The sequence below is a fragment of the Oryzias latipes genome, chromosome 18 (assembly GCF_053564925.1).
Source record: "Oryzias latipes strain Hd-rR chromosome 18, Olatipes_Hd-rR_3.1".
Classification (NCBI taxonomy): domain Eukaryota; kingdom Metazoa; phylum Chordata; class Actinopteri; order Beloniformes; family Adrianichthyidae; genus Oryzias; species Oryzias latipes.
Window position 1 is genome coordinate 32,523,755 of NC_136254.1, and position 24,234 is coordinate 32,547,988.

At 45.3% G+C, this 24,234-nt stretch overlaps 1 protein-coding gene across 22 annotated transcripts in view; it reads left to right on the forward strand.

Moving 5' to 3' along the window:
• Nucleotides 1–330: 330 nt before the first annotated feature.
• LOC101175352 (uncharacterized) overlaps nucleotides 331–24,234 on the forward strand; it is a 35,703-nt gene continuing 11,799 nt past the window's right edge. The window contains exons 1-17 of one of the 22 annotated variants that reach the window (XM_078935794.1): nucleotides 331–807; nucleotides 7,898–7,934; nucleotides 10,304–10,344; nucleotides 10,860–10,923; nucleotides 12,027–12,159; nucleotides 13,650–13,782; nucleotides 13,859–14,917; nucleotides 15,697–15,759; nucleotides 16,144–16,327; nucleotides 16,487–16,718; nucleotides 16,791–16,958; nucleotides 17,031–17,089; nucleotides 17,158–17,402; nucleotides 17,640–17,668; nucleotides 17,759–17,924; nucleotides 20,834–20,928; nucleotides 21,005–22,077. In XM_078935794.1, the coding sequence (XP_078791920.1) occupies nucleotides 717–807; nucleotides 7,898–7,934; nucleotides 10,304–10,344; nucleotides 10,860–10,923; nucleotides 12,027–12,159; nucleotides 13,650–13,782; nucleotides 13,859–14,917; nucleotides 15,697–15,759; nucleotides 16,144–16,327; nucleotides 16,487–16,718; nucleotides 16,791–16,958; nucleotides 17,031–17,089; nucleotides 17,158–17,402; nucleotides 17,640–17,668; nucleotides 17,759–17,924; nucleotides 20,834–20,928; nucleotides 21,005–21,112 (2,907 nt within the window). In that variant the 5' untranslated portion in view covers nucleotides 331–716 and the 3' untranslated portion in view covers nucleotides 21,113–22,077. Of the gene's footprint in view, nucleotides 808–3,363; nucleotides 4,512–7,897; nucleotides 7,935–10,303; nucleotides 10,345–10,859; nucleotides 10,924–12,026; nucleotides 12,160–13,649; nucleotides 13,783–13,858; nucleotides 14,918–15,681; nucleotides 15,760–16,143; nucleotides 16,328–16,486; nucleotides 16,719–16,790; nucleotides 16,959–17,030; nucleotides 17,090–17,157; nucleotides 17,403–17,639; nucleotides 17,669–17,758; nucleotides 17,925–20,833; nucleotides 20,929–21,004; nucleotides 22,078–24,234 lie in introns of those variants that run through there. The other 21 variants (XM_011487245.3, XM_078935792.1, XM_078935793.1 and 18 more) reach the window with 21 other exon arrangements.

The window sequence follows — 24,234 nt, forward strand, 5'->3', positions numbered from 1 at the left end:
TATATTTCCAACATTTCTTTGTTAATTTTTTACACTTTTGTTAGTCCCCTCATTGTGCGTTTCTTGTCTCTAATACTTGCTGTTAACATTATATTAGTCATAAATTCTCTTCATTGTTTATATTATAATTTTCTTTTAAGCCAATTCAATAAGCATTTGTGGGATTTTCTTAAAACTTTATTGACTACAAACACAATTACAAAACATAAGTGGCTCCAAAGCAAAAACAAATTTCTTACATGGAAAAATACTATAAGTTTGCAAACAATGAGAAGAAATAAAGACAAGCATTTGTTTCCCCTTATCTCTTTTATTTCGTGACGTCACAGAGACGCAGCGCGTGCGGCGTTGTCGCGAGCTCGCGCGTCCGAAGGGAATCTTGGGAAAGTCATCAACAGGACTCCGGCGCAGTTTTTTTTCTCCCCTCCGTCCCGCGTTAGAAACTCTGGGTTTTTAGGCGGATTCGCGGTTCGGTAACGTCCAGCCCCGAACCGTGAACCCGTCTAACCGGAGCTGGGAGACGGTAGTCTGCGGTTTTAAGGCGGAAAAGTTGAGGCGGTTTCGGTCGCGAACTTAACTTCCAGAGAAACAGAAACCGGAGGAGAAATGCTGCGGCGGGTGTCGTAAAGAGCTGCGGGCGGCGTTTCACTCTCCCGGACACGGCGGAGGCAGACCGGGGAGTCACGGGGGAAACCGAGGAGGGGACCCGAGCAGAAATGGCCGAGGCTCGGACCGACGAGGAGCAGGAGAGCCTGAGGAGGGAAAGCCGGGAACAAGTGGTCCGACGGCAGCCGGGAAGCTCCGCAGGTAAAACGCAATTCTCCGGTTTGTTTCGCCCCGCAAACACCTGCTCTAGTTTGGGATTCAATAAGGGTCACGTAAACTTTCACTGGAGATTTAACCTAAACTGGATTTATAAAATAAAAGTCTCAAGGAAAAGTTTTGAAATATTTGAAATGTTCCTGTGAAATGTCCCACCTTAGTGTCAAAAGGTTCAAATGTTCAGGTTCAACATAGAAGTTCTGGAAGTTTTTTTTTTAAGTTCAGAAAGTTAAAATTCAAACTAGATTTAGTTTCAAGTTTGTTTAAAAATCCTCAAAGCGATGAGCTAACTGTGATAAAGCAGCACATATCTCCGTTTTAACATGGAAACATGGCGTCTCTTTCACTTCACTTTCTTGTTTATTTATGATCAGTTTTATGTAAGAGTCTCCTTCATGGAGTTAGTGGTGGTTTTGAGGGCAACCACAGCTGATGGGTGTGTCTGTGTGGGTCAGAGGTCACACAGCTGATGTGCCTACTCTGTGGGTGAGTGGAAGGAGGGGGGGTTACCTGAAGACTCTGCCTGGTGACGAAGGTGTTTTCCTACACCTACAGGAAAAGGTGGCGTGCTCCTAAACACCGCCTGGACGTGTTGTTGTGGCGGCTTCGTGCCTGGAGCCTCCAACCACAAATGACGTGAGGAAAAATCGGAGGCTCCGGAGCCACATTTCACCCTTTGACCCCTCCGCTTTGGCTCAGCGTTCCTTCCAGTTACGCTCTGAAAACAACCCTCGATGTAGACGTCCTCACTACACACTTTTCCTCAACATTGGCACAATCTCATTTCTCATTTAAACTCTCAAAGTTCAAACCTTTTATGTCAAATTTGGCCAACCGAAGGAGATTGATGTTCTGGATGCAACGATTCACTCTCCCACTTTTGGTTTAAACCTCAATTGCTATTTATCTGGGGTCACGGTTTTGCGGCTCTCCGGGTCACTGAGCCGTTCGTGACCTTGATATTTCCCCGTACAGGTTGGCCTGTTTTTTGTGTTTAGTAAACACATTTCATCCATAAACATTCAGATCCGTCAGAAAGAAGAGCTGAAAGTCTTGGATTCAGTTCTTCACTAGTTGAGTTTAAGTCCAAGGAACTAAAAATCCAAATTCTTCCCCCGTCCCTCCACTAGTAGAAGCATTAGGAGGGATTGGGGCTCCAAAAACCAGGTTTTTCACCTGGTTGTGCTCTGAAGCACAGAAGTTAACATCTTAATGTAAGTCATGACTTTTACTCGCTAATGGCTAAGATTTTGGAGCATCAAACTCCACCGAATAAGTTATTTTTATGGCGTCTCTTTACCAAAACATTCAAACGCTGTTTACCGCCAACAAATAAAGCCAAAGACACGCATGAAAACTGTTCTGTACTCATAAAAATGTTCTATTTCCTCCAGCCGCATCCTGCTGATGGTTTATAAAAAGCGCCTGTTTTTAAATTTGCTTGTTTTTGTTGCCTCCCGGCGTTTCAGGCCGTATCCTGCGGCGCTGCATGAGAACTCGATCTGGTCCTGCAGACAAAGAAAAGCCTCAGAGCTGCAGAAACCCGATCCGGCGTCCAAACAAAGGCGGCGCAGTGTCAGCTGCTCGTCAAAGCAGCCGCTTCAGATCAGCTGGACCAGTTCAGAGGCCGTTTGCATAGATGGACGTAAAGACGACCGTAAAGCTCTTCCTCCACACGTCGTTTTGGCTTGAATCAAACGAGGATCTAGTTTACTTCTGGTGGAAACATCTGCAAAGGTTGCAGTATCTGCATGAATAATGGCAGCAGCTGAGCGTCCTCCACGCCGCCATTAGACGGGTGGAAACCAGCACTTTCAGGCTCTCGGCGTCAATCCCTTTGTGGTTGTTTTTGTTCAGCTCCGACATGATGGCGGGTTTGAGTCACGCCGCGGTTGTCTGTGGAAAACACGGCTCGAGCTTCACTCACAAACAGTTTCAGAAAACAAACTATCATTATTTCAGGTAAAGAATGAAAATACATCTAATATCGGATCATTTACTGCATTATAAATACTCTGCAACACAGATGTCCCTCATCTGTCGCCGTAGTTATGTTCCAAATACAACCACTAATAGACAAAATCTTTTCTTTTTTAAATAGATGTTTTCCGCTTTCTTCAGACTGTCATAAACATTTTCACACCACAGGTCCCCCTGCATAATGCAGTACCAGTACAGATTCCCACTTTGTGTGACATCATCCACTTTGTTTCAGGAGACTAAAACTGCGTTCACACCGAACGTGATTTACGTCATGAGCGTCCAGTTGAAATGTTTAGTCATTATACAGATGCGATCAGAGGTCCTGTGGTGCATTTAAGAGGCTCTAGCAGCAGTGCATTATGGGCGACTAGGTCTTTGGCATGGACGACAGCACGGAACGTCAAAATTCTGACGCTATTGTGTCAATCAATAATGAAATCAGCTTTTGGCCATGACGGGACTCCAAACCAACATGGAAGACAATCTGATGCTTCACCTCATCAACCGTTTTATATTTTCTTCTTCGCATTTTTGGTAGGGGGGACAGTCGACAAAAATAGGGGACAGTCGACAAACTTGGTCTCAGAGACGGAAGTACCGCTGAAAGCGTCCATCGTTCTGCAGCAGGAGGGAACCTTTTCCGTCTGAATGACCCCATGACCCAGACGCTTTTATACCAACGCTTTTATAGAGCTCTTCACAATAAACTAACCTGATCTCTCAGCTTCATTCGGGTCGGTCATGATGTCATGACGACGCTAAAATCTTTTGACTGTTGCTCCTCCCACACGGGGCGGTACCGACAGGCGTAAGGCAGCTAACTCTGGGCGAACGCGTGACGTCACTGCGACAGTCTTTGGCTTCAACTTTAAACTTTCTACAACACCTTTGAAACCCAAAAAAAATCAATCGTTTACTCAAACTTTAGTAGGTGAAGACTGTCTTTGATGACAAAACTCCACAGATTCCGGTATTTTAGCTGATATTTATGGAGCTTCTATCATTCCCCTAATGAAGTCGTTCAGTTCCTTCTTCCACCAACAATCACAGTTGACTTATTTATTCTGAGCTTTTAGTTCTCGCAGAAACTCACTACAAAGTCAGAATTTCATGGAAAGTTGAGCCAAAGGATCAAACAGTCTTGTTGGAGCTGAAGTTCTTCGGTCAAAGAGGTTTTTAACTTAACAGAAAAGCCAAACTTGCATAGCAAAAACACACAGACCTGACTGTGATGCAGCACATATTACTGGTTAATCTTTGTTTACCCAACTACTAAAGAAAAAACATGGACGCTTTTTAAAAATCTCCACTCCTCTGACCTCCTTTAAGCAAAGACGAAGCGCGGCGGATGATGCGAGCGCCCTGAAATGTGCCGTGCATCTGGATCTCCTGCTCGGAGCTCAGAAAAACATCTGGAAGTGTTAAAACTGTGATGACTCCAGCAGAATCCCCCAACAGCCAACCGCGGCCTCGCTTCCTGGACGCTCTCCACCAATCAGGAGGCCGGCCAGAGCGGACGGGCGGTCCGAGCAGACGCACAGAAAGTGGGAGAAAGGAAGGAAAGGGGCGAGCAGAAAAGATCAATCCTCACGTCTGTAGGAGAAAGGAAGAAAAAGAATATTTTTCAGGACGTTTAGTTCTGGACTGCAAACAGGGCCGAGCCGACCGGGTTATCACTGTGGACCGAGAGGAAGAGGAGGAAGGAGGTAGGAAATGGAAAAAAAATGGCAGATTTACAACAGAAGAACTTTAACTTCATTTCTGGATTCTTTCTCCTCTTTTTAACCATTGAAACAAAGTGGTAACATGTTTCTAGTTCTTAGCCTTTTATCTTCTGCTCGCTGTTAAACATGTAGATAGAGATTCAGTGACCTTCTTTCTTTATGAAGGTTTAGGGCCTTGAAAAAGATCCTTGGGTAAACATTTTTCAGACAGTTTTATCTCTTCTTTGAAAGTCATCTGCAGATTTCTTGCTGTCTCAGCTTCAAGGAATATAACTGACATTGGCGAGATCCATAGTGGACGATATCAACACAGAAGCTTTTTGACATTTTTAGCATCAGTGACGCCCTAAAAACCAGTACCTTTGGAAACCGTCAACAGTGAACATCGTGGACCTAAGAGTTCACCAATATCTGCTGTTGGTGACTCACCCCATCACCAAGTGTTTTGTTCGACATTGAAGATACAAGCGGACAACAACTGGACCTAGCGTGAGCTCTTCGGTCTCTCCTGCACTAAGTCCTGGAAACTTGGTTCAAAGTGTCACGTTGACCGTTTATTTCCTACTGCGTGTTCTCTATAGTGCTCCAGGGACTGAAGTGGAGCGTCCCACATGGAAAAACCATGAATTCATGTCGTCCACGGCGTCCACTTCTGCTGCCTTTAACTGAATTTACTAGTTTGTTAATGTTTCTTCAATAACTGTGTCTCCATTCACTATGAAATTGTGCAAATTGGATTTGCGATTATAAATTCGTCTAGTGGGAACAAGACAATTTTGGAAAAAAAATCACATTTATCGAAAAAAGTTTTTGTGCTTGGAGGAGGGGGATTTTGAGGCGTATTAAATGTAACCAATTTTGCAAAACAGACTTTTTTCAAATTGAATGAGTCATATGACCAACAACTGGATCCCACGCTTAGTCAACAATAAGTACAGAAAGCCAAGAGAAATGGCGTGGCGTGTTCGTTGAGCGTGTCGTGTGGAATTGTCGGAGCCACGGCTCCTCTGTAAAATCACCAACCACCATTTGCCAAAGTGGCTTCATCCGTAGCCCCTCCCATTTGTAAGGAGCTCGCCGCTCCACGGCCTGAAGAAGCAGACGTCTCCTTTGATAGTTGATGATGAGGCAGAAATGTGAATGTATCTGCTGTCAAAGTATTGTCCACATCCGTCACCATGTTTTTGAAGGTTGTGTCCATAACTCCACCCCAAAGGGAGTGGATGTTGGAAATGACATGATTGGTTTGTTTTGTGGATATTCTCTGGAAGTGGCAGAAAAAGTTTAAAGTCTGGGTTTTAAATTTAAAGACGTTTTGAGACATTTTCTCAGTTCAACCCAGGATGAAGGCGGCAGGGATCCAGACGTCTTTTAGTACCACCTGTTGCTGTTTTTAGGGCCACAGGATGGTTGGATTCTACCCAGCTTCTGTCGGGTGGAAGTGGGCGTCACCCTGAACGGTCCTCCTGTCCGTCACATGGCTGTGGCGGTGACGCTCAAGCGTTCATTGTTTCAGAATTCTCCCTCTGCGTCTTCACAGCCATTCCTAACGTTTATGATCTTGCCGCCAAAACTAATTATTTCAAGTTCAAAGTAGGCGTGGACCTTTAGAGAAAGGGACTGGATTTATGGCTGGTTGCTGGTATGTGAAACATGCTCATCGGATCTGTGGTTACTTAGCAACAAAATGGTTTTTGGCAACGTTTTAGACCCAAGATGAAACTGTAGAGAAGAGAAGAGAAGCAGCTCTGGATCCATCATCTGGAAGCTGTTTTCTGCTGAATCTCCTGCAGAGACGAAGGGTTTGGGAGGTGTGCCTCCTCCTCCTCCTCCTCCTCCTCCTCCTCCTCATCCACTCCTGCTGACGAAGCAGCAGAGAGGCAAATGACTCCTTCAGTCTCCACTGACTCTCATAAGAGGAGTTTAGATCTGTGACAGAAACACAAAGGAAGTTTTCATGCCAGTGCTCTGATGGAAGATGCTTTGCATAAAAGGGAGAAAGAACAAAAAGTTCCTCCAGTTTGTTTGGTATTCATAGAGAAGTCTTCTAACCAACAGTGTTTTTGTTTTATGTCATAGTTGTCTGAATGCAGAAACGTACTTTTGCTAATCTTGACTGATGTTGGTAGTTAGCCTTGTTGCCCTACCACTAACTCAATGGTACCTACCACTCTACTCGGGCAATTCCTTACCGTTCTTGAGAAAAAAATGGGGATCAACTTTGTAAATGTACAAAACCTCAACAGAGCAGCCCGACCGTACCAGGTTCTTAACTACGTTGCCTAAATAGGTGATGAATGACCTCAATAGGTTTGACACCAGTTGGTCCACAGGTGCCGCTGCCTTTAGCCTTTTATCCCTAAAACTATTGTAGCTAGAAATTCTCACGTGTGTCGCTGAAGTATGTATAACATTTAAAAAATCTAGCTTTCTCGTACCGGCTGACTTGAAGAGACTTGTAACTGGACCTGTTTTGATTGTATGCTTTAGTCACAACGGTGCGTACAGGTGGGCACAGGTGGGCCGTCTTTGGGCATAAAATGGGCAACATTCATTTTTCCACTGATGTGCTGCAGGCGACACGTCGTGGTGAGAAAGGATGAAGTGGGCGTCTAGATGCAGGCGTGTCGTTCACATTTTTCTTTCTTCCAGCCTCCTATCCACAGCCTGCAGAAGGACCCTGTTAATACTGTTCACATGACACGTTGTGTGGAATTATAGTTTAGGAAATGAGACTATCAGTAGTTAGTGTGGACACCCTAATGCTGCCTTACGGATGCACACATGTTCCATTTGCATGTGTAAATGCCTAAACTCTCACACCTGGAGCAGGGATGTCCAAATCCAGGCCTGGAGGGCCGGTGTCCTGCATAGTTTTCCAACCAACCTGCTATTGAAGCTCCTTATTGGCTAAACACACCTGATCCAGGTAATCAGAAGCAGAAGAGGCGGGGCTTCTGGAAAACCAGCAGGAGGCCGGCCCTCCAGGCCCAGAGTGTGTGCTGCTTACCTGACGAATACTTCATGATACACGTAGCACACACATGACAATGTGGCCGTACAAGCAGGACACACTTGTGCTGCCATGAAGATGCGGCTGCACCTCCACGACCCTCCAAGGGCCAAACAACCACTAAATCCTGTCTGTCACAAAGGAAATGCACTATTAGGTTTACATTAACGGTTGTTTTTGTATTTCAAATTCATCAATATTTTGAAAAAAAAATACTTAAAAAACAGCCTTTATTACATTTTTTAAGAAGATTTTGGAAGATCTTCAACTTTTTTCTGTTGATTTATTCTGACTAAAGACGGAGCGTTTTCTTCCTAAAACATCCCTTTTTATCTCTCTCTCTGTCTGTCCTCAGGTCGCCCGGACAGACGTAAGCCGGAGCAGCGCCACAGGTGAGACGCACCTTCCCTCTTGGTCGTTTCCACGTGTTCGCTGTGAACTGAGCGAGTTTTGCTGAACCGTTCAGACTAAACCAGCAGCTAAAAGAGGCAGAAAAAGCAACTAATGAGGACTTGCTGGTTCCAATTCCGCCCCCCTCTGCTCCTCGCGCCTCCCTGAAGGAATTTGGCTGCTGCCTGGTTGGCATGGCGACGCCCTGCAGAAGTCAGCGGGTTTAAAGAGTGTTTTTATGAGGGGAAACAAAGACTCATCTTTGTCCAGCCGCCTTTCACCTTTTAGAGGGAAACACCAGAACCGCAGGAGGAACCTCTCTGCCTTAGATCCTCATCAGGAGTCAGAATCCAGAGCAGATTCTCTAGACTATCCTGGTTTTGGCTCCTGTGGATCCTCTGGGCTGAAGAAGTCCCTCTGGACGCTGACAGCAGAGTAAAAAAGTCTCTTTTGTTGGTGTTTTAAACGTTAGTTTTCCCTTGGAGTTTTATGTCAAATCCATCCAAACTGCTGCTCAGAGTTGTGGGGAAAACCATCTTTGTTTGTTTTTTAGTATTTAAAGTAAAAATGCAACAAATGTGAACCATCTGGGCTTAAAAATACATTTAAAACATTTTACATTTTCAGATGAAATCTGAATCTGTGAATCACTGTTCTGCAAAAACGGGTAAATCTGTTGGCTAAAAATAGATTTTCTGTTCATTTTTGATGTAATAATTCGGGATGTAAATTTTCCCAAAAGAAAAGCCTCATTTGTACTTTGGTGGGGGGTTAAAGTTAGACCAAATGCTGGCGTTTGATGCAACGACCCAATCAAATTTGGACTAATCAATGTGCATCGATGCTCTTTCTTTAGTGTTGGCAGTGTGGAGGCATTTCATAGACCCACTCCAATGGAAATGAGGATTTTAACAGAACATTTATGAAGAAAAATTAGACTTAAATTTGTGTTTCTGAGTATTTTTTCAATAATTTCTCTTTTCAAGTTGTGAATTAGGAGCAGTTAGAAACAGAAGTCATTTGAAAAGCCTTATAGCGGTGATGTAGAAGCTAAAATGGGCGGAGCACCAGCTCCCTGCTCTGCTCCATTCTGATCATCCACTGTCAGACAAACGGATCCATGAACGTCTTTGTTTTCCTTGTCGGAGCTGGAATCTGGATCAGAACTCTACGGCTGGATAGCTTCAATATTTATCACCATTTTTGTTGCACCAGTAATGTTAAGTTGGGGTTTTGAGGGGCTGTAAGCTAGCAGGAGACAGCATAAACACTTACTCCCCTCCCACATATCAGAGGCAGATTTCACGTGAACTCCTGCCGCTTTGCATAACAATTATTAAAAAAAAGTGAACTTTTATATTTTAGATTCAGTATTTAGCCAAGTCTTGTAATCTTTAGTCAGTTTTGAGAATCCAAGCTTTGTTTTTACCTAGAAAGTTTGACTTTTGTCCACTTCATGTGACTTTTATGTGAGAACTCGCTTCATAAACCAACAACAGATTTCAGATGGAAATGAGACCAATGACTGATGTTTAATGGACTCCTGTGAATCACAGATTCTCTGCTCTGCTGAGTTTAGGGGGTTCAAATTCTCCCCAACTGTTTACGTTTATTTATTCATAACTGCAGTTAAACTGGAGAAAAACAGCTTCTGAGAGAGAAGTTTGTATGTGGAGAACTGCAGCCAGAAGGTTGAACTTCTGCTTCCTGCAGGCTGGAAGTTCTCCATCTAAGCACAAAGACAAACTCCACGTTTGTTCCTGTATGACTTTAAATGTAGCGTTTGGTGGAAACGCTCTGACGTGCAGAGTTTCTCTGTTCCAGTCACAAACTCCCTGAAAAGATGCAACGCAGCAAACGGAAAAGAGTTCAACTCCTGCAGGAGCAGAGAAGCACCTCTCGTCTGCTCACCATGCGCCAATTCTCTGCCCCTAATCTGCCTAGCAACTGCTGTGCTTGCTTTTTAGTTCTGCTCTTATGTTTATCAGCACACAGAGGTGTGATCGTATACAGCGTTTCCTGCATTTCTCTTCTATCTGCTGCTGGTTTTCATAATTTTAGAAAATAAGATTAAAGATGCAACAACCATCATAGAAATACGGTTAAAAATAAATAGAAATACAGTTACAGACGGTTAAAAAAAAACTATTTGACCACAAAGAAAATTGTTGTAAAACTGTTTACATTTTTCTGAGGGATTTTATATTTTTCTATCAAACTCTTCCAGTTCTGCAGGGTCCAGTTGTTTTGTAAAACCCCTTCCCTCTATGAAAACTGCCCCCTGGCTCACGAGTCACACGGCAGTCCCTGCTGTGAACCATCGGCATGTGACCAGCTTCATCTGATGCTTCTCCTCTTCCTCTCTCTGCAGCCAAGGTCCTCTGTCATCCATCAGAGCCGCCATCAAGAGAAGTGAGCGCCGCCGCCACAGCAGAACGTCCACATGAGCGTGGAAACGCCAGAACCGGAAGTCCAAATGAGAAGATTCATGTCTGTCAGAGGAGAAGAAACTCCTGAACATGTTTATGTTTGAGGCTATAAGTACAAAATAGTCTTTTGGTTTTAGACTTAAGGTCCAGAAAAAGCTAGAAAGGAGGAAGATGAAGCGTTTCCATGGTTACGGTGGTCCATGCCACCATAACCAGATGTAGAGAGCTCCATTGTTGCTAGAAAAGCTCCTTTTTTTAAAGTTTGATAACATTTAGAAGGATTGACGAGAATCAGATGACGATGTTTTAGGGGGTTTGAGTCATCAAGGGGGGAGGGGCCAAACAGCAGAGTTTCAGGTGAAGGTGAGCTGTCCCTGTTGGGTTGGAGGAAGTGCAGATCTTCCTCAGATCACGTCATGTCTTTACCACGGTTCTGTTTGTGGTGGTTCTGATTTACCTGGATCTGTTGTTTTTGTAACCCTTGGTTCTCGCCGCCAGGCTCTCCCCGGCCCACCTCCCTCACAGAGACGCCCGCGGACCGAGAGCGCGACAGAAACCGCAGGTAAACCTGCACAGACGCACAAGCGGGTCGCATCCAGGAGATCAGCAGACACTTATCTGATGGTGTTTACATGAAACACGTCCTGGTCCTGCAGGACTCAGCTGACCCACTTTATCCTGTTGACTCTGATCCATATCTCCAATTCATTCTTATGTCGCCTCTTTTTATCAATGTTTTTGGACACATCAGATGTTCCTACAGGATTTTTGCACATTTAGGTGGCGCTGCATTCACTTTAAATGAGTAAAAGCGTATAAATCTTTGTTACAAACTAAAATCCCCAAATCTTTCTTTATGACTCAGAGTTGTTGTTTTTTCTGTTGGGAGATTCAGTTAAATGTTAAAGATGGATGTGGCCGGCGTGTGCCGCCTGCCCTCGCCCACTCCACCCTTACTAACCGAGCTGCCGCTACACGCCCCTCCCCCTCTGCCAGCCTGGTCAGAGCTGCACTTGATGGAAAAAACCAAAGACTTTTCAAAATTCCAGCTTTCCTGGTGGTTTTATCTCCATAGCAACCATTTCGTTTTTTGGTCGCCTTGGGTTGACGGGCAGGCCAATGTGTTTTTTTTAAAGAATCAGCAAAAGTAAACTTTTGGATTTCCTTGACGACGGCGGCTTTCGTAAATGTATTCATGTTGTCTGTTATATTGTTTTGTTCAGCTTGAGCAAACAATTCATGTCTTCAATTTTTACAATTGTGTTTTTGAGAGTTCACCACACAAACACCAAAAATCTAAAACTTTTTTAACCCCAGGTAGTTTATGGTTGATGGTCGAGGAATTTATGAGGCGATAGGTTAAAATCCTTAGGAGGAGTTTAAGTTTATAGCTACTACAAAAGGGGATTTATTTTTTTTAAGATGGCGGCCTTTTCCCAAGGTCAAAGGTCAACTAAGCTTAAATTGTGGTTGTAGACGTAACCTGGTGGAGCGTGTGTACGATTGTGTGAAGATCGCTCGATCAAAAATTGTTTTCTTTTTAGAATCCATTTTTTAATTTGCCCAAAAAGGTTCGATCAAATCATTTTTGCTTAATGTAGCTTTTTTTGGGGTTCATTCAGTTGTTTCTTGATTAAAACGTTCCTCTTTTTTTATTTCTTCCAGACCACAGATCACCATCTTGTCAGCGGAGCCGCTTCCCTCCACTTCCTGGTTTCCCGGCGTGGCAGCGGGAATCCCGCCCCCGCCTCCGCCCGCCGCACAGATCTGGGGAGCCACCATCCCTCCATCCATCCAGGTGAGGTCATGTCTGCATTTGATCCTCAAGCACTTGGACGCTAACGTTTCATGTCACACTAACTTTTGGTGGATTTCCAGTAAATGGGAAAAAGTCGGAGTGCACGGGGGTGGAGCGGTTAGCGCTCTCGCCGCATGGCGAGGAGTCTTGAATCTCAGCTGGGTTCTGTCCGTGTGTCCAGGTTCTCCTCATTCATGTGTGGTTTTTCTAAGGGATCCCCGGGTTCCTCCCACGGTCCAAATACATGATTCACAGGTTCATTGGTTAATCTAGTGTATCCCCAGGTGTGAGTGTGCAGTTGTCTGTGGCCCCGCCCAGAAAGAGCCCCGCCTTCCATCTATAGGAGCTGAGATAGGCTACAGCAACCCAGTGACCCCAAAAGGGATTTAGTGGGATGTGAAGATGGATGGATGGGTTTTTATTTTAGTTTGACCCTTTGACCGTATGTCAGAACTGGACTGAGTGGCCCCTCCCCCCCAGCGCACCAAACAGGAAGTACTTGCTGGTTCCAAGAAGTCAACAGAGAAATAAACAGCTGTTACTCAGTCATTCTATTGATTAGAAGAACCATTCTGGCTCTTGATATTCTTGATAAAACTCTTTTTTTCATATTTTCACTGTAGTTAGCGATTCAACTTATAAACTGACCAATCAGATGCCACAATAAAAGTAGGCGGTCAAACGTTCAAAAGGTTTGACACATTCTGCCGATCCTAGTTTTAAGTGGTAGGGGTGCGGCCTTCCAACAAGCTCACTCCTGATTGGTGAGAGTGGTTGCCATAGAAACGTAGACTCAGACCAGCTTGGACCAATCGCTGCTCACTGACTATGTATGGTTCCAACATGGTGAAAAAAATGGCGACTGAGTCATTTGGTTGGAAGCGTTTTCTGTGAGTGACGTCACAGTTGATAGGAGAACCTGGTTGTTCATGGAGTTGAATGTGAAACGGTCGACGTAATGAAGAATTCTCTGTGGTTGTGAGTCGGTGAGACCAAACGCCATCATGGACGACGGCGACCGCGTCTGTTTCTGACTTGACAAGTTGTGACGTTAAAACTGGAAATCAGACGTTTAGATTTGATGTAGCAGCTTTCACTTCTCTGTTCATTTGCTGCGTTTTCTCAGCTGTGAACCTGAACTGAACCGAACTGAACTCACAGTTCGGATCATGTCACGGTTTAGAGTCACGGGTCGGAATATTTTTCAAAATAAGAAAACAAATCCTACAGTTTATCTGCGGTACACGTATGTGCCGGACCGTGGCTAGTGATCACGGATCAGGGGTGATCCGTTGGAACCCCCCGGAGTGAACCAGCTGATGTTGGGGAGGCGTCGGCTTCCTGCCGGGTTTTCGTCCGTGTTCTTCTTCCTGGTCTTTGGTTGTCTTTGCTGCCAAAAACCTTTGACTTGACAGGGCGGTCCTTAGCTTTGTTCCCCTCATGTTCATCAAGCTTCTGTTCAAACTCCTCCTCATGCTTCTCCTCCTCAGCCGCCTCCTTCTTATGAGGAGGTGATCAAGGAGAAGACGCAGGAGCAGGTACTCCTTCCTTCTTCCTCGCCGTTCCCTTCAATAAACATCGCCACTCAGACGGAGGCGGGGCCTGAACCTGAGCAATCTGGAGGTGGGAGGAGCTTGTCATCTTCAAAAGGTTTTCACCTCCTCTTCATGTCTGAGGTGGGGTTGTTCTCTGTGTGCAGCAGAAAGACCAGGGAGACCGCCGCGGCCTCCGCCCCCCGACAAATCCACCGGTGACATCACCGTCCCCAGCAGCCAATCAGCTCCCTGCTCTCAGGCCCGTGTGGATACGGACTCTCGGGGCTGCGCCCTCCCTGAAACGAGTTCTCCTCCAAGCGCCACTTGTGCGGCTCAAAGTGACCTGCTGGATCTGTGCTTTGCAGCTCCTCCTCACGACGGGGCTGCGGGGCGCCCCAGGCCCCTCCCCCGCTCTAGAGCCGGACTTCAGCCGCTCAGGAAGGAGGTCAAAGTTCAGACTTTGGTGAAGCTTCGGGACGACGGCGCCGCCACATTAGCCAGCCGTGCTGAAGGCTCCGGCTCGCAGCAGGAGGGGGGCCAGGGGAGGTATCTGCAGGAGCTGCTCCAGGCGTTCAGCTCAGACGACTGGGGCTTCCCCGATCACCACGGCGACGGCGGAGAGCCCAGCCAATCAGACAGTGAAGAGAGAGAGGAGGACGAGGAGGACATGGCGACCCTGAAACTGAGGATCCAGGCGTTCGAGCAACAGCAGGAGGCAGAGAGACCTGAGCCGCGACCACGCCCCCGTCTCCAGGGGCAACCAGGCAGGTCGGTCCCCCCCGTGATCGCCCCAAAGCCTAAAACCTTTTCGCCCGCCCCCAAACCGTCAGCCAGGGTTTCTCTGGACGATGGATGCAGGTCTGCGGATCAGGGTCAACCAGAAACCGCTGAAACCAGCAGCCAGGAGTTGAACCCGAAACCCCAAACGGCTGCAGAGGCATCAGCCTCTGGTCCTTCCTCATCAGAACCGGGCCCCATCAGAACCGATAAGAAACCCTCTTTAGCTCCGAAACCGCGGTCCGTAACGGAGACCCCCTCAGCCGCTAGCCCCACCCCTGTTCCTGCGCCGAGGCCGCCGCCCCCCAAGCTCCCCACCTCCTCCCCGCTGAACCCCACACCCCCGCCGAGACCCGCGGCGGCTCCCAGAGCCAGCGTGGGTGCTTCCCCCGCGGATAGGAGAAGCAGCGTGACTCCGGGGGGGTCTCCAACCAGCGTCCAATCAGGTGAGATCAGGGAGGCTCTTAACCCTTTAACACTGGAAACGTCACCGGCGACGGCAGAAATAAAACACGCTCTTTGAACCACCGTTTATGCATTTAACGTCATTCCACGGATGCTGACGCGGAGAAAAAACGCTTTGCACTTTAATGCAACATTTTACCAAAGTTAGGCTGGTTTATCTTGATAAAGTTGATAAAGTGTTGTATATCAGCTCAAAGCGGTTGAATCCGTAATTTACGTGAACGGTCAAAGAGTTACAATAATTTTAAGAACACTGAGGTACATCACCGGCGTTAAAGACTTGATAATGTTTTTATGCGTAATGCTATTTTTAATTGTCATGGTATAGAAACAGGGTGTGAGAAGGTTCTTTGGAATCAGATCTTTATATTTGTGGAAAAAATATACACAAAAACATACATTCTTGGGGAATGATAGAACCGTTTACTTATTCTTGCAAAACAATGATGGAAATGGATTTAATTTGGTGTCTAATCTGAGATTATTCAGGTGATTTAATCCCTTGGAAGGCTTTCAGAGTTGCATGTTTGTGTCGTTAAACACAGACACAATCAATTAAACAGCCCATCATCCTGATAAATTTGTGTTAACTGCAGATCCATGTCTGGACTTGAAATTGAAATTTTGAGAATTTTAAGCCTCAAAAACTGGAGACAAAGTTTCTTTTCTTTTATTGTGATGTGAAGCTGAATTCATGAATCAAAATGGATTCATTTCTGATTTTTCTGTCTCCTCCTCCGCCCAGCGGGGGTGAAAGCAGGAAGTGTCTGCGCCGGCGCCCCAACCAAACCTGCAGCTCCGGCTTCCGCCCGTAGGACGAGCGGTAAGACTGTGCGTTTGTGCGCTGCAGCAGACACACACACACACACACACACACAAACGGCTGGTCTGGACGTGTGGATCTGCAGACATGGACAGGTTCTGTGTGTTTGCATGTGACAGCGGAGTTTTGTGGGACACAAACAGGGAGAGTCGTGTAAACCGGAGAGAGAAAAATGCTCCGATTGTGCAGGAAGAAACAAGTCCTCACTGTTGATGGAAACTGTGTTGTTGTTGTACTGAAAAGCTGAGTGTCTTCAGTGAAAATGTTTCACAGCACTCTCCTACCATCAAATATGGCACGAAGCATCAGCTTTATTATGGAAAACCACAGGAAATGATGAAACGGAGGGAATGTGGGTCACTTCCTCTCACTTTGTGCCCACAGCTCCAAACCTGGCAACCAGAGCCGCTCCAGTTTCACAATCACCTCCAGATCCAAACACTAAACCAACGTCCTCGCCTCCTAAACCTGCTGGACAGGCTCCGCCCACATGTCCCGCCCCCGCGTTGAGGAAAGCCGATAGGACCCACAGCAAGACACCGGCCGCAGACCCTCCTCTTCCTCCACGGTGAGAGAGAGGAAGCCGAAGTTTTCCTGTTTAACTCCTTAACGTTCTTTGAACTAAACCAACCTTTCAACTGTTGTTTTGGTTTGCTAGCGCAAGTTCCTGTATTGAAGGTTTAACCATGCCTGTTAACAAACCCCGCCCCCTTTTCCCCATCTCCAGCCCTGCAGGTGCGAAACCCCTCCCTATTCGACCTCCTCCAATCAAATCCATCCCGAGCAGGCCGCCGCCTCCAGCCGTCAACTTGCACTCCTCGTCCAATCAAATTCCTTCCAAGGCTGCTCCGCCTCCCTCGTCTTCACCCGGTAACACCCGGGCCCAGAAGGGAGGGAAAAGAGGACCGCCTCTGCCACCACGGCCTAAACCCGGACACCCGCTCTACAACAGCTACATGGTGCTCGAACGCTCGTCTGCCCCCACCTTCACTCCTGTTGGCTTTCCCTTCACTCTCCATTGTTGTCGTCAGAAGCAGGAGGTTCTGATCGTCCTGGACGACCCAAACCCGGATCCTTCTGAGCAGGTCTCAAAGGAAACAAAAGACCCCTCCAGCACCCCCCTCATCCTGCCGTCGCAGGAGCTCCTGGACACCCCACCTGAGGACACCCGATCCAAACCGGCCCTAGAGGACCTCCAGGTTCTGCTCCTGACCCGCTCCGTCGTCACGCTGTTCTAACTGTCCAATAACAGACTTTTACCACTTCCCCAGTCCATCCTGCCTGTGAAGCCTGTGGAACTGAAGGACCAGCCAGACCCCGCCCCTGTCAGGTGAGTCAGCTCCACCCCTCCCTCACACGCGCGCACACACACACACGCTGACCTCCGCGTGTCCACAGCGGCCCCCGCTGCGTCGCCAGGTTCGACTACGAGGGCGAAGAGGACGACGAGCTCACCTTCTCCCGGGGCGACGTCATCGCCCTGCAGGAGGTGATGGGAGACGAGTGGGGGCGGGGCCAGATCCACGGGAAATCCGGGATATTTCCCCTGAACTTCACGGAGGTGCTGGAGCCCCTCCCACCGGCGGTGACATCATCACCAGGTGAAAGCGGCAAAGTCACGTTGGAAGAAACCCCAGACTCAGGTGACACGACGACATAATTTCTGTCACTAACAGAGAGAACGTTCTAGTGAGGGATCAAAGATTTGAATGCAATAAAACTGCTGCAGTGGTTGAATAAAACCACAAACTGTTGAAGATTTAACAAAGACTGAAAGATGAATGTTATTTATTGACTTCTCTGTGTCTTTTATTTTGAAGATCTTCTTAAGAAACTTTTTAAAAATCCTTCTAAAGTTTGTTTTTGGCTTTTCTCTTCAGCGTTGACAGAAAGCTCTCAGGACTCAGAGGTGCGTTTGTGTGACGTCTCCTTGTAGGTTTTTTACTCATCATTGTTTTAATACTTTAAGTGTTTTTTTTCTGTTTTCTAATGCCACCAGGGGGAGGAGTGGGTGGTGGCTCTGTTTGACTTTCCCGGTCAGACCGCAGAGGATCTGTCCTTCCAGAAGGGGGCGCTGATCCGAGTGACGGAGCGTGTGGACGCAGAGTGGCTCAGAGGAAGGCTGGACGGCCGAGAGGGCCTCTTCCCGGCATCCTTTGCTCAGGGTAGGATTAAAGAACCTGCCGGTTTATCGCGTCATTGTAGTGAGTTTAGCCCTTCTAAAGCTACGGACTTACGGAACATGTGACAGGTGTTCAAACTGTTGGTACTCCTTGAATTAGAAGAGACGCCATCCACTAGTCGAGTCCCCTGATCGGTTAACGTTTGACCCGGTTTAACTTTGAAAACACATTTTGTACAAAGAGCCTGAAAAGGGTGATAGATACTCGGGTAGCTACACGAAAGCCCAAACCAGACATTCACGTGCATTTACGTCAACTTTTCAATAGAAGTGACTGCTGAAACGTGCGATCAGAAAAGCCGGTTTTCTTAGCAACATAACAATCTGATTCAAAAACGAAAATTTACGGTGTAGGTACCAAAACTGTTCAGCCTGCAATAAGTGTTCGGGGGCCTTTGACTAATGATGACGTCACAGTCTGTTGGCTGTCCGTTGGTCCGACGACGTGTAAAACAGTGATTGGTCCGGACACATTACGAAACAGCAGTAGAAGAAGAAATAGCGAGTTCCGTTGTAAACAAACAAAGCTCTGACATTGAGCGAGATGATCTTCAAAACGGGCTTTTATTATTGTTAAGATTATTATTAAGTACATGTTTTTTAAATCTGTGCGCCCAGTGCTCCATTAGTGGCAGAACGGACCCGGAAGAAAGGTTACGATTAGGTTAATACGTGCTAATAACATTTAGCCAAGCTAACAACATTTAGCCTTGCTAACAACTTTTAGCCGTGCTAACCAGGGCTCCAGACTGCGACCATTTGGTCGCATTTTGCGAACAAAACTTGAGAGTGTGCGACTGAATTTTACATCCAGTCGCACATGTGCTACCAGTAAACTTGCTGCTCCACACTTCCATATTTTTTATACATTAAACGTGGAAGGGGCACGTCAATGATCAATGAAATAATCATTGAGACGGGAGCACACACGCAGACAGACACACACACTTGCACACATACTCACGAGACGCGAGCACACACTCGCGTTTCATTGAGTGAAGCCTGTCTGTGAGGCGGCCAATGTGTGTGAGAAGAATAGGGAAAGCCACTGCAAGTGGCTAAAATGCGTGTAGGGGCCTAGAGATAATCGAGCGCACGTAAAAATCTGTGGTAAGGAAACGGAGACAAATACCATCACAACCTGATATGTGCGTCTGAGCTATGAGCAAACGAACTATTGATTCGTTTTTCCGACCTGCGGCTAGTGTACCAGTGACAGTCTACAGCAGGGGTCTCTAACTCGCGAAGCAAACCACGGTTCTCATGCACGGGTGTTACGGCAGCACACCGTTCCCGTGGGAGTCGGGTCAGCTGAGGAGAATAAATGTCCCACACCTACATGCGTGACAGCTAACGGGGCTTGAACTTTAAACACGTGCGAGCAACAACACGATTTAGTCTTAGACACAGTTAAAACACGTGGGAAAAATGCAACGATAGACGTGTTTAAGATGAACCAGCGCCGCGCCTGGATCGTTGGGGAGACCAGGCTGGGGGGTGGGGGGATGAAGGCGAAGCTAAAGCGAGACTGAAGGAGAACAGGAAGTTGTAGTCCTTTACATTCAATTTAGTTTTAATATGCCTCTCCCCCTAAGTATTATTTTAATGTTTTGTAATGGATGTAGCCTTTTTTTAATCAGTTGGTATTTTAAATTATTTTAATTGATCACTGAACTACAAAAGGACACATGTCCCTCAATGCATTGTTTTGTAGTCTGTAGGGCAGCTTTCAGCCAGTTGAGTACTAAATTTCCAGCTAAGGTTGGTGCCTTGCTTCCACCCTTTCTCGTGAATTTTGTTTTGATTGACAGGTGATGTTAGAGCAAAAACAAAAATATACATATCACATCAGGTGATCTGCGCAGTGTTGCGGCCATCTGGGTGATCTCAAATTATTGTGATTTGGGCTGCACCTATTTGGTGTCGCCAACATGAATTTCCATCCCCTAATGTTTACATACATTTAAGTTTTGTTTGTAACTGTGAAATGACCGACAGGTTACTACGGTAATGACTTTGTTACTAAAAACTTTTTTTATTCTGAATGTATGGTATTTTGTTTACTATTTGTACTGTCATGACAGCGATGGTGATGTCAGTTTACCTGTTGTTGCATCTTCAAAAGTGCAGAATAAAATGTGACACTGAATTAGAAACAGCACATTGTAATTTCTGCATCTATTATTAAAGTATTTATTCGTTATACATTGGAAATTAGTAGATCTGGTTAGCATGTTGATTTACGGTATGCGCCCCTAAATTTTCTGGTTGTGCCCCTAAAATTTTCAGTTAGGGGCCACTGTGCTCCTAGTGAAAAAAGTTAGTCTGGAGCCTTGCGTGCTAACAACTTTTAGCCGTGCTAACAACATTTAAACGTGCTAACAACATTCAGCCAAGCAACAAGATTTAGCTGTGCTAACAAGATTTAGCCACAGAGTAAATTAGACTGGAAAAGCATTAGCCTTTATTTTGTCTGGACCCGACTGGAAACAGGAATTCACATGATTGTTAGCACGGTTTCTCAGGACTGTTCATTCGAAATCTGCCTCCGCTAACACACATTCCGTCCCAAAGCCACGAAGACACAATTCTACCGGGAGACGCGGTTCCAATAAAGACTACAAAGAATAATGTCAGACACAATTTATGAGGGAAAGAACTTTGGGCTACAAAAGGAAACGTGAAATTAAAACATGTGGAGCCCAAGCAGATCTCCACACTACGTAGTTTGTCCAAGTGGGGCTACCGTAGTGTGACGTCATCATTAGTCAAAGACCCCCGAACACTCATTGCAGGCTGAACAGTTTTGGTACCTACATCGGCACGTTCTTTGGGTTTATTTAGGTGTCTGGTGACGTGTCCAGTGTTAACTGAGCTACTTTTTGGTTTCAGCTCAGCCAATCCCAGACCAGCAGAGTCCAGTTGGACGAGCAGCCAAAGCCCTGTTCAATTTTACAGCGGAGCGCGAGGACGAGCTGACCGTGAAGGTATTCTGCCCTTAAAGCTGGAATCGCCCAGTCAGCGTTTTTCTGCCTGCACTGACCTGTGGTGTGCCCCCTGCAGGTCGGGGACGTAATCACGCAGGTGGAGTCTGTAGACACAGACTGGATTTTAGGACTTATGGACGGGAAACGTGGGATTGTTCCTAAAAACTATATTTCTTTTCTCTGATGTGGACGGGGAACGGGACCATGGGAGCTGTTTCCTGCGCGCTTTTATTTTGAAGTGCTGAGCACACGCCTGTTGTTTTGGACCATGCGTTTTATTCTGAAAGTCTCAATAGACTTTTTGTTTTAAATATATTTTTTTCTAACTGGATGAACTTGACTCCTGCACGCACAAACGTCACCACATCCGTGATAAACCTTTACTTAAATGTTTAAATACATGAACCCGAATGAAACTTCAGACACAGAAAGTTTGCTAAAGGTGAGTCTGCACCAGGTCATGTGACACACAGGTATGTTTGTTCCTCACGTTTTCAGGATCTGACACAAATGAAGGGAAAGTGGAAAAACAGCAGGTAATGTTTACAGATCACTAAAGGGATTTTTGAGGTGATTAGAAGGTTTTTAAAAGAAACGTATAAATAAATGTTCAGATCAAACTTATTTGGGTTTTTATCCTCCAAATTAAAATGTTTTCCTAATTATTGGAACATTTTGACATTTTTCTCTATTCAGATCAACTTTTTTATGTAACTATCAGAAGTTTTCATGTTTTCCCCCCATTTTTATGTTTAGCATTAAAAAATAGACAGATGTTCATAAAATCAGTTCACTACACTATAATCAGCTGATTTTTGACATAAACAAACTTTTTTCCCAGACTTTATGGTAAAAATGCGACGCATAACCTTTAATTTAGTCTATTGGCTCTCATTAATGGACTTCAGCCTTAAAGCTTCTGGTTTTCTCCTGAAGAGAACCAACTGGAAGACGGGAAACGTCCAGTGGAACCAGAACATCCAAGATTACTGCTAAGAGACGATTCATTTCCTTTACAAACATTGATGTTATGGCTTTTTCTGTACATTTCATGTTTCATTTTTCATGAACTGAATCTCCAAATTGTTTCTTTTTGGGAAGATTTTCTCCAAAGGAAACTCAAATTCATTAAACATTTTGTGCAAATCATCTCTGGTTCAACCTTAAAAGTTTTTTTTGTTGTTTTCAAAGGAAATGCCTACATTCAGCCACATCACTTCCTGGAACTCTGATTCTCATTTACTTGATTATTCAACATGTTCAAGTTCCTTCTGTTTTACTTGTAAAATTATCCAAAATCCCTTATTGTTTTAAACTCTTTCTATTTAATTCTCACCCAGGATGCATTTCCTCTAAAACCATTTTTGTTTTATTGTTGTGAGTTAATGAAAGGTTCTTTAGAGTCATCAAAACTTTACAGCAAACAGGCTCACTCTGGAAGAAAGAATCAGCCTTCTGCAGATGGTCTCCATGGCAACCGTTGTGTAGCAGTGAAATCCAGCAAAAACTACAATTCCCGGAGTTCCGCCCCTTTACATGTTGTTCCATTGCAAAGCCCCAAATGTCCTCTGTAGATGCACAACAAACAATTTTTTAACTGCGACTTGTGTGACTTATTTCAAGTCAAAAACATTGGAGCTAACTGTTTTGATTGCACATAGTAATAATTTTTAAAGTGCAAAATGATGTTTTAATTTTTACACTAAAACGGTGAGTGTTGCACCGCAAAGGCACCAACATCACTCCATAGAAATCCACTTTTAAATGGACTTAAATACAGTTACAAAAACAACCTTTTTGGTTTGATATTTCTACCTATTGCACATCCACCAAAGACCAGTGCAGCGACACCAAGAACAGTCCTTTCAGTGCAACACTTTATCCATCCAACCATCATCCAACTATCCATCCAACCATCATCCAACTATCCATCCAACCATCATCCAACTATCCAACCATCATCTAATTAACCATCCAACCATCATCCTACTATCCAACCATCATCTAATTAACCATCCAACCATCATCCAACTATCCAACCATCATGTAATTAACCATCCAACCATCATCCAACCATCCATCCAACCATCATCTAATTAACCATCCAACCATCCATCCAACCATCTAATTAACCATCCAACTATCCATCCAACCATCATCTAATTAACCATCCAACCATCATCCAACTATCCAACCATCATCTAATTAACCATCCAACCATCATCCAACCATCATCTAATTAACCATCCAACCATCATCCAACTATCCATCCAACCATCATCCAACTATCCAACCATCATCTAATTAACCATCCAACCATCATCCAACTATCCAACCATCATGTAATTAACCATCCAACTATCCATCCATCCAACCATCATCTAATTAACCATCCAACCATCATCCAACCATCCATCCAACCATCTAATTAACCATCCAACCATCATCCAACTATCCATCCAACCATCATCTAATTAACCATCCAACCATCATCCAACTATCCAACCATCATCCAACTATCCATCCAACCATCATCCAACCATCCATCCAACCATCATCCAACCATCCATCCAACCATCATCCAACTATCCATCCAACCATCGTCTAATTAACCATCCAACTATCCATCCAACCATCATCTAATTAACCATCCAACCATCATCCAACCATCCATCCAACCATCATCCAACCATCATCTAATTAACCATCCAACCATCATCATCCAACCATCCAACCATCATCTAATTTACCATCCAACCATCATCCAACCATCCATCCAACCATCATCCAACTATCCATCCAACCATCATCTAATTAACCATCCAACCATCATCCAACTATCCATCCAACCATCATCTAATTAACCATCCAACCATCATCCAACCATCCATCCAACCATCATCCAACCATCATCTAATTAACCATCCAACCATCATCCAACCATCCATCCAACCATCATCTAATTAACCATCCAACCATCATCCAACTATCCAACCATCATCTAATTAACCATCCAACCATCATCCAACTATCCAACCATCATCCGACCATCCATCCAACCATCATTCAACCATCATCTAATTAACCATCCAACCATCCATCCAACCATCATCCAACCATCCATCCAACCATCATCCAACTATCCATCCAACCATCATCTAATTATCCATCCAACCATCATCTAATTATCCATCCAACCATCCATGAGGCAGCGGTAGGGCGGTCGACCCATGATCGTAATATTGCGGGTTCGATTCCCGCCTTGCACGCCCATGTGTCGAAGTGTCCTTGGGCAAGACACTGAAC